The sequence below is a fragment of the Hydra vulgaris genome, chromosome 11, assembly GCF_038396675.1.
Source record: "Hydra vulgaris chromosome 11, alternate assembly HydraT2T_AEP".
Lineage (NCBI taxonomy): Eukaryota > Metazoa > Cnidaria > Hydrozoa > Anthoathecata > Hydridae > Hydra > Hydra vulgaris.
Genome location: NC_088930.1, coordinates 44,727,501 through 44,737,500, shown reverse-complemented (window position 1 = coordinate 44,737,500; position 10,000 = coordinate 44,727,501). Strand labels below are relative to the sequence as shown.

General features: G+C 25.5%; 1 protein-coding gene across 2 annotated transcripts in view; it reads right to left on the bottom strand.

Annotated features, from left to right (window-relative positions):
* LOC101234890 (uncharacterized) overlaps positions 1-10,000 on the bottom strand; it is a 102,361-nt gene that overhangs the window by 25,395 nt on the left and 66,966 nt on the right. For both annotated transcript variants that reach the window (XM_065808950.1, XM_065808951.1), the window contains exons 19-22: positions 9,575-9,790; positions 9,045-9,307; positions 8,040-8,304; positions 3,005-3,102 (exon numbers count right to left, since the gene is read on the bottom strand). In XM_065808950.1, coding sequence (XP_065665022.1) covers positions 3,005-3,102; positions 8,040-8,304; positions 9,045-9,307; positions 9,575-9,790 — 842 coding nt within the window. The remainder of the gene's footprint in view (positions 1-3,004; positions 3,103-8,039; positions 8,305-9,044; positions 9,308-9,574; positions 9,791-10,000) is intronic.

Genomic DNA, 10,000 nt, shown 5'->3' with positions numbered 1-10,000 from the left:
TTAAAAAAAAAAAAGACTGGTCCTGAAAGAAAATAAAACTGAAAAAAATACAAGTTAGTAATAGTGCAGTTGGTATTCATAGTATTACAGGCAAATAAGACGATAATAAAAAATTTCTTTAGTGTTTATTTCTTTATCAATAATCTTTTTTTACTGACACCAGCATTTTAACCATAGAATGAAATTATTTGAATATTTTCTGATTGCTTAATCAAATTATATGCCTAAAGTTTAATGTCAATACAAGGTCAATTCTTTTTTTTTTGTATTTTTCTCTGTTAAGAGCCTGATATAAAAATAACAAATTTTTAGTGCATCCTAGCCATTATCAAAACAGTCCTAATAAGTCACAAATACTTTAGATTTTGACAGTAACACTTTCTAAAGTGGATCTTTAAATTGGAATTTGTTTAAAAGGATTTAGCATCCTTGAAAACATGTTTAACTGTTTAAAATAATGAAATCAAAGATTTTTGATGTGCTATTTGTTTAATGTTTAGTTGTTTTTTGTCACATTTAATAATATTTCATGATTACTTTTTTATTTTTTCTTAAAATTATGTCACATATATTAAAAAAATTAATACAAAAAAAAATTGATTAACGAATGCAGGCGTTGTTTTAAATAAAAAATGCTAAATGCATTAGCTTCAACCCGATATTTGATATTACAAATTTTTTTATTTTTTAAAGACATTGACTTTTTTAAATTACTGCAATAATATTAATTACCGCAAAACGAGTTAAATGTTATTTAACAGATTTTTTTTATTACTTTAAGAGAATGTTTATTTTATTTTATTTTTTTAATATTAAATAATTAAATTTAATATTGCATTTAAAAAAATGTTTGATTTTGTTCTTTTTTCGACATTTGCATAAATAAATTAAAATATGTTAAATTTTTGAGTTTTTAAAATGATTATTTCTCAAAATTCTAATTGCGACTTTGCAACTACAAATAATTTTTCATTTAAAAAAAATTAGCAAGTAACAAATAAAAAAATTTTGACAATTTATTTATTTTATTTATTTAAAGTTTATTAGTTTATTATTAAAATCACATAATATATCGTTTAATTAAAAAATAATTGCTGCAATTTAACTATAAAAAAAAAAGTTTAACTTACGTTTTGCGCAAACTTTTGATGCAGCCATTTATTTTAAATTTAATTTTGAGTAAAAAAAAAAATGTTTAGGGAGGAAAACCGAAAAAACAACTACAAAAAAAATAAGCTGATTTTTTTTTTAAGAACAAATAAAATTCAAAAACACTTAGTAATATTTTTAAATAGATTTGATAGTTAAGTTAAACCCAAGCATTAACTTTAATTTTAAATAAACTAAAATATATTTTTTAAATCAAAATTAAATTATATTTTTTTAAATCAAAATTAATTTTTTTTTTTTTTATCAGAATAAAATTATATACTTTTATTAAATTAGTTTTTAATAATAACAATTATATTTATAATTTAATTCTGATTTTTATTAAATCAGAATTAAATAATACTTTTATGATCTTTTCTTCAAGCTTAAAAAATCAATCATTACAATAAAATAAAAACTAAATAAAACTAAACTTTTAATTTTATTTGAGTTTTTTTTGTTAGTAAATATTTATTACTGAAAAAATTTATTATTTAAATAACGCTAATATCAAACATAATTATCATTCAAACTTTTGTAAGAAATATTTTTATATAAACATCATTCAAAAGTTAATGTGACTTTTTTTAAAATTAATTACTTCTTTTATCTTACCGTTTATAGTATAATTTAAAAGTTAAAAAATGATAAAAAGTCACTTAACCGAAATCACTTACTGCTTACATAAAAATTAAGGTGTACGTAAATTGCTTTACGCTTAACACTTTATAATAAGGCCTGTAATTGTTTGCAACATTTCATTTATGTTTATTTTAAACTTCATCTATGCTTAACATTAACAACACGCTAACTTCTACACTTCACTCATGCTTGCCTTAAAAAAATTTCACTTATATTTATCTCGACAATATCTTATTTGAGCTTTGAGAAAATGTAACATAATCAGAGACCAAATTTTTATTTTAAATAATAATTCAAAATGTTACAAAAATTTCCGGATTTTTAGCAGCATGAACATGTCTATGGGGCTGCATAATCTCAAAATATTTATTAATAGATAAAATATGCATTGAATAAAAATGTATTTTAATAGCATGATATTATTTATTATAAAACCAAAAATATTTGTTAAATGTATTTCCATTTAATATAACATATTTAGTAAAATTAACAAGTTTAACATGATTATCTACAAAAAGTTTAAATGTAACTTTTGAGAATTTAAAAGTTTTTTTTTTTAATAAACTGCTGCTAAGCTAATGTTAATAAGATTCACATAATCTAAGTAAAGTTTACACGCTTTCAAGTCAATGCACCAAAAATAATTACAATATTTAAGTTGATATTGTTTGCTGCTAAAGGTTTTTATTTTTTAAGGGTTATTATTCATGTTTTAAAGTCTTTGGAAATACTATATAAGATAAAATAAATAAAAACTTAGTAAAATTTGTGATCATTTTTGAAACATTAATGTTAAAAATGTGATGAAACTCAAAGGACTTTTTATTGATTTGTTTTTTTAAAAAGTGTTTGCAATCAAGCCGTGCTAATTCAAATCACACCACATTTTGAAGCTTAGCAACAGTGTTAAAGATATATATACGTATATTTTATATAGATAGATAAAGAAATATATACATATAGTTTATATAGATTGATAAATATGAAAATAGAAAATAATACAATAATACATAGTCTATATAAAAATTTATTTCTTTTAGATGTAATCAACAATAATACTTATGTATTTGAAAAATTTTTTGAAATTTTTGAAATACATAAGTATTAGTGTTAAAAATTAAAGCAAAAATTTTGAAATCAAAAATATTTTATGAATATACATTCAGTAAATGATATAAACAAAAAAAAAAAATATACAAAAAATGAAAACTACCTCGTTTTATCAAGAATTGCAAAAACATAAATAGATGTGCTGCTGACATTAAAAAAACAATCAAACATTTCTGATTTTGTATTCAAGACACATTCACACTAAAATATAAAGAGTAGTGTATATGTAATATTTTACTAATGTATGTATGTGTGTGTGTGTGTGTGTGTGTGTGTGTGTGTGTGTGTGTGTGTGTGTGTATATATATATACATATAAACATAACTATAATAATGGTGTTAAATATGCTGTTTGTGGTAAAAAAAAAAGCTTCTAACTAGGCTATGACATTTACCTAAGTAAAACTGCTGCATCGACTATCTTATAGAAAGTACCGCTACATTGACTAAGAGCTTAGGGCAGGCAGACTATCAAATAATAAAAAATAAAAAAAATTTTTAAACTTTTTCCGGTCTTTAAAACAATTTAAAAAAAACAACAACCTAAAACACACCTGACAACAGTAAAACTAAAGTATACTAAGCAAGAGTGTATATATATATATACATATATATATATATATATACAAATATATATATATATATATATATATATATATATATATATATATAAGTATGTATGTATGTATGTATGTATGTATGTATGTATGTCTGTATGTATGTATGTATGTATGTATGTATGTATGTATGTGTGTATGTATGTATATACACACACACACACAGTGGGGCCATAGAGGAAAGGGGGAGCCATGTAAATATTGTTTAAATCATTCGCCTAACCTATTTGTTCAGAGGTTTAATACAAAAAAAGTTATATAAAGTTATTTAAACTATAAACTATTTTAATTTATACATTATTTCATTTTTAAATTTTTTTATAATTATAGCAGAGGTATGGCTAAATAGAGGGTTCAATTCTTTTAGAGTAAGAATTTTTGGGATTTTGATGTTTTATTTTAAAGTTATTTTATATGTTTTAACTATTATTACTGTTTATTTATAATTATATTTACCTATTATTTAAATTTGTTAAAGTTTCACAGAATAATATAATCAATGTGTACATAAACTGACTGATATGGCTATATTCGCAGTATAGTTACATACATCAACTGCGTAGCAACATTACCATGAGGGAGAGGAGGGGGACAAGGGGGCAAACCTCCACCCCCCACACTTTTTTTCAAAAGGACTTTTTTTTTCAAGAAAGAAATTTCGAGATATTGTGGACTTTAGAAATTAACGCTTTAAAATATGTGTCATTGGCCCTGGACTGACTTAATTAGGTATAACTTATACTATAAGGAGGTGGTGTGTACTGATAAAGCTGTATACACAGTGAAGTCTACATTAATCTACTAAAATTTAAGTCAATTTAAAAAGTCAACTTCAATAAAATTTAAGTCTTTTTAAAAATTCAATTCCAATTTAAGTTAAATTGGAATAGTTGCGGTTGCATGAACATCAATTGAGGAATTTTAGACAAGGCCTAAAATCAATAGAAAAGATTTTCTAGATTTAAAACTTGAAAAAAAAATGTTGTACTACAAAAATAAATTTTAAATAATAATAAATAATGCACACACATAAGTGTAATAGGTGTCAAAAAACTATGGGCTTTAAAAAGCATTAATAATGATGCTTTTGCAAACTTACATATCAAACAAAATAAACAACTAAAAATAAAAAAACAAACAACACTAATAATATTTAATACTCTTATCTGTTTTATAGATAAAGATATAGATTGCATCATAGTTACTGTGTTAACTCAACATACCCATAATTGCTGTGTTGAGTCAACTTACAATACATGTATGCTTGCATTCTGTTAAAACTTCTAGTGAGGAGTTAACTCATTGACTGACTAATGACAACAGTCAAACCATTCACTTTAATTTTCAGTTTCCTTTCATATAAAATGTTTTTGTGTTTTATTAATGTATAATAAAACTGAGCAAATTGTTGGAGTAATGCAGAAAAAATTTATTTAACTACTTGAGGCTAGGTTAAGGATTATGATCACTACTGGTGACATGTACTCAAGTAAAAACTGCCCCATATTTTTCTGCATTGTAAGATTCTCTTTATTGGCAAAGGCTAGGAGAAGTAAACACTGACTAGAAAAACCCTTTACCTTTGGGGCTCTTAATTGAGTAAAGGCTAGAGACAGTGTCTCAATAAAAATACTCATTTTGGACAGATGTTAACTGCATGCACCTATTGTATTGTAGAAAGCTGCCTAGGCAAAGACTTAAGGGGAAAGCAGAACAATTCTATTAACCAGCCTCACACCCTTTCCTTATCTAACATGCTGGCATAGATGTAAATCTGCCATTGTTTCCTGCCTAGGATAATGAATGTTGGATCTTCTTGACTTTACACATTGTTCTTTTGCCTCCTTGTAAGTGGCTATGCAACTCTTCCTATTAGCTCCTAATGAGGGTACAGCTCTAAAAGTTTAATGGATTTGGGACCAAGAAAGAGACATCTGCATAGCTCATTGCAGTTTGCAGTTATGATTTGATGACATGCACTGTGCATCTATGATTGCATCAAGTTCTTAACATGACTAAAGTGATTGCATCAAGTTCTTAACATGACTAAAACATGACTAAAGTACCTGAAAATTTTAAACATAAAAAACAATCATCTAATTCATTAGTTCAAACCACTTATTTTTTCAATCCATCTTTTACAAATATTTGTTACTTCAAAGTAAGTTTTGCTCCAAATCTCAACGTTGATGGCAATTAATGGCAAACACTTCAATAGTTAGATGCTTGGTCTGGACCTATACTTATGCATCAATTCACCTATTTGTGGTGAAATCAAGTTTGAATCATCTGACCATTCTTTTTATGTGCTTATGCTTAGCTCTTTTTCACTCTATTGGCTTTTTCTTTGTTCTTTATTGTTCTCCTTCTTCTTAAGACCTTACCCTTTTGGATGCCATCAGCTAATATTGTTGTTATATTGATGACTTTATTGCTCATCACATTGAATAGCTTGCCTCTAGCACTACTGACCCTGCTAGCACTGAAGCTGATAACTTTTGTAGTTTTTAATCTCTCACTCAGATAGTTACTTCATTTGATTTGTGTCTTGCTCAGTTTCTCTTTATTCTACATTAGGTGATTTTGGCCATACTGTGTTCTCTCCTAAACTTTTATCTTTTACTTTATTTTCATGCTTATCCTATCATCACACGTTGCACTAATACCTTTAAGCTGACTATTATTCCATTTGTGATTTTCTTTTTGAAAATTCTAGGCTGGTGTCATTCATCTCCCCACTAATAATTGCACCTTCTGCATAAATTCATGGATGATCTGGAAGTTATTATTTCTTATAGTCAATTTCAAATCAAGTCTTCTTCTACTTCATGGTTTTTAACTTCTTGTGCAACTGCTATTTTGAATTGTTTTCATCTTTTTTTCTTGAAAACAAACATCTTTTTACTGTTAAAAGAAACCAATGCAAATAGATGTTGTCTGATGCTAAACTCTATTACTCTCAGTTTACTAAATCTCGTATCTTATCTCAAAACTTAGCCCTAGAAACTTTTGGAAAATCTTCAATAGTGTCATTAACAAAAGTCAGAACTTTTATCTTTAAATCATGGGTCTGATCTTATCATTTTTTTAAACTCTCTATCTACTTGTTGTCAAGAAAACATTTTTATCATAGTCTTCAAAAAGTTTTCCAGATCTTATTTTCTTTTATACTTTCTAAACTATTTAATAAGTGCTTAATTGAGTCTTGTTTTCTTGCCTACTAAATAATGGCATCTGTGGTTTTGATTTTTAAAAATACCTCAACACCTCTAACTATCCTCCAATCATTCTTCTCTCTGATGTTATCAAGGTCTTTGAGTCTTTAACAAACTTTTAATATCACATCCTAAGTCTTACAAACTACTCTCTGACAATAATTGATTTTATTCCTCTCATTCTAGAGCTGATTTGTTAACTAATAAAATGGAAAGGTTATATCAAGCATTAGATGGAGGTAACAAGACAAGGGCTATTGCTCTTGACATATCATAGACTTTTAATAAAATCTGACATGCTGGTCTTCTTCATAAGCTTGCTTCACATGGTGTATTTTCGAGAATTATTAGGATTATTTAACAATTTGTTTCTAATTGCAGTATTTAAATCATCCTCAACACGCTTTTCTTTATTTCTAAGTAAATTCTAGTAAAAGAGGTATCAAAAAGTACCATCCTTTGTCCTGTATTGTTTCTTACTTTTATTATCAATTTTCTTGAAAACCTTACATCTAAAGTAGTTTTTTTTGCCAATAAAACTACTTTAGATGTATACCTTTATACTTTAGCCTTGACAATGAAAACTCTTACTAAGTCCTTGCATGTCTTTTCGCATTATCATTTACTAATGACCTCTCATGGAAAATGTATATACATTTTCAAAGTTAGCCCCTGCTAAGGTTGCCTTCCTTATCATGCTTGCAATTTTCTTACTTTCATTCTCTTCTTCTCCAAATCTCTTATTTATCCTTGTATGGAATATGATTGGCTGGCTCTTTTTAATAATGATTCAATAATAATCCAAAAATGCAATGTAAATGGATCTACTCTAGCAGTCAAAGCTTGATCTTTTGTCCCATCATCATGATGTTCTCTTTTTCTTACCTACAAATACTATCATGGTTGCTGTTTAAATGAGTTATCATCTCATATTCAGCAAAGTCATTCAGCAAAGTTGCATCCTTTTACAATACCTATCCTTTCATGCTCTTAAAACTTTTATCACCTAGTTTTTTGCCCTTCACATTAATGCTTTGAAATTCTTATCCCCCACTCATGCTTTCTAACTGATACATATTACAGTTTTTAAAGCTTTCTGTTAACCAGTTTCTTGCTTTTCAACTCTTGTTATCTGGTAACTTTTGACTTAGATAATTACTTCCAACCTTGTTGGAAGTAAATAGTAGTTGCTTACAACTTTGTTGGAAATAAATAGTAGTTGCTTGTAAACTTGTTGGAAATGAATAGTAGTTGCTTGCAATCTTGTTAAAAGTAAATTAGTTTAAAAAAAAAAGAAAAAATCTCACTTGTAGTTGACAAACAAATTCTTCTTCTTCATGCCTATAAACATTTATAGACAAAAATAACTTCAGCCTGTGATCACATCTAAAAATATTATCGATGTATAAGGAATCTTGCTCTGTAGTTGAAATAAATCTAGGTTCAGATAACTTTTTTTCTATCAAGGCTTCTTGAGATAAAAATGCTGTATTTGTTTGATTGTTGAATTCATTATTGTTGTTTTTATTTGATAAAGATGGGTATGAGGTAGCATGACGCAATGTAACAAAACTAAAAAAAAAAAACTTGAAAATGTAAAATAAAATAAAAAATTAATAAAGATGCTAAGTCTAAAATTATTTTTTTATTTAAAAACCTTTTATACAAAAATTTATTTTTTTAATTTAAACTTTATTTTACAATATCTTCTCGGTTTTGCTTTTGTCAAATCAACATCTTATTGTTGATTATTACAAAACAAAATAACTACTGGTAAAAGGTACTGAAGTAGTTTTAGACTGGTAAAAGGTACAGAAGTAGTTTTAGACTGGTAAAAGGTACAGAAGTAGTTTTAGACCGGTAAAAGTTAGGTAAGTAGTTTCATAAGATTATTATATGCATAAAAACAAAGTAATTAAAACAAAACACAAAATAATAATAAGTCCCCATTTAAATATAAAAAGTTGTTTATATATATATATATATATATATATATATATATATATATATATATATATATTATATATATATATATATATATATATATATATATATATATATATATATATATATATTTGTATATATATATATATATTTATACATATACATATATATATATATATATATATATATATATATATATATATATATATATTTGTATATATATATATATATTTATACATATACATATATATATATATATATATATATATATATATATATATATATATATACATATATTTATATATATATATATAAATTAAATATAAACTATGCTGAAACACAAATTTAAAAAAAGGAGCAAAGATTACTTCTTTTCTTCAAGTTGCTTACAACAGGGAAGTGACTGGGAAAGATTAAAATGATAAGTTCGGTGCTCTGCAGTAGCATTATAATTAATAACAGCACAATCAGTAGCAGAATTACTATTAAGATTATTTTCATCATTCCTTTGAGAATATTTTGATTCCCTTTTTTCATTGTTATCAACTTCAATGATCATAGAACTTCCACACTCATTGCAATTATTGCTTTTATTTGTTTTTGTCAAAAATGCTGCACCACATTTTAAGCACTGTGTTAAAATTAAATTGTTCACAATAATAAGTTACAAAGCAACATACAAAAAAACAATATGCAATACCTACACAAACATACAAAGCAACATACAAAAAATATATTATCTGCAACACCTATACTTACATACGAAGCAACATTCAAAGTAATATGTATAATAAGTTTATATATTCTGCAATACCTACATTTACATGCAAAACTTGTCCGAAATTTAACACAAGATTTAACAAACTTACACTATGCATTTTAGAAAAAAAAACATTACCACGCAGTGAATCATATCTGAAATTTTTTTTTGACAGTTTCTTGCTACAAATGGATTAACATGCATCACAAAAGCATCTAGATGATCAATATGTTCAAAAACATACTCTCTGTATTTCCAATCAACTCGAAAAAGATCAAATGTCATCTTTGCTGTTAATGTTTCTGGATTTGAATCTACTTTTGAAAGATAATTCAAGTCTAATCTGTTACGAAACTAAATAAAAGATTCCTAATTTTGTTGATTTCTCTGTTTTATTTTTAAAATAGTAACAAAAAAAGTTATTTATTAAATATATGACTATTAATATAAATTTTATTTAATTATTTATTTATAAAGTTAATTAAATGGTTCAAATTAGGCATATCACATTTGCTACTAGTAATTGCTATTTGCACTTTTGCCTTTTGTCCCTTATCAAATTAT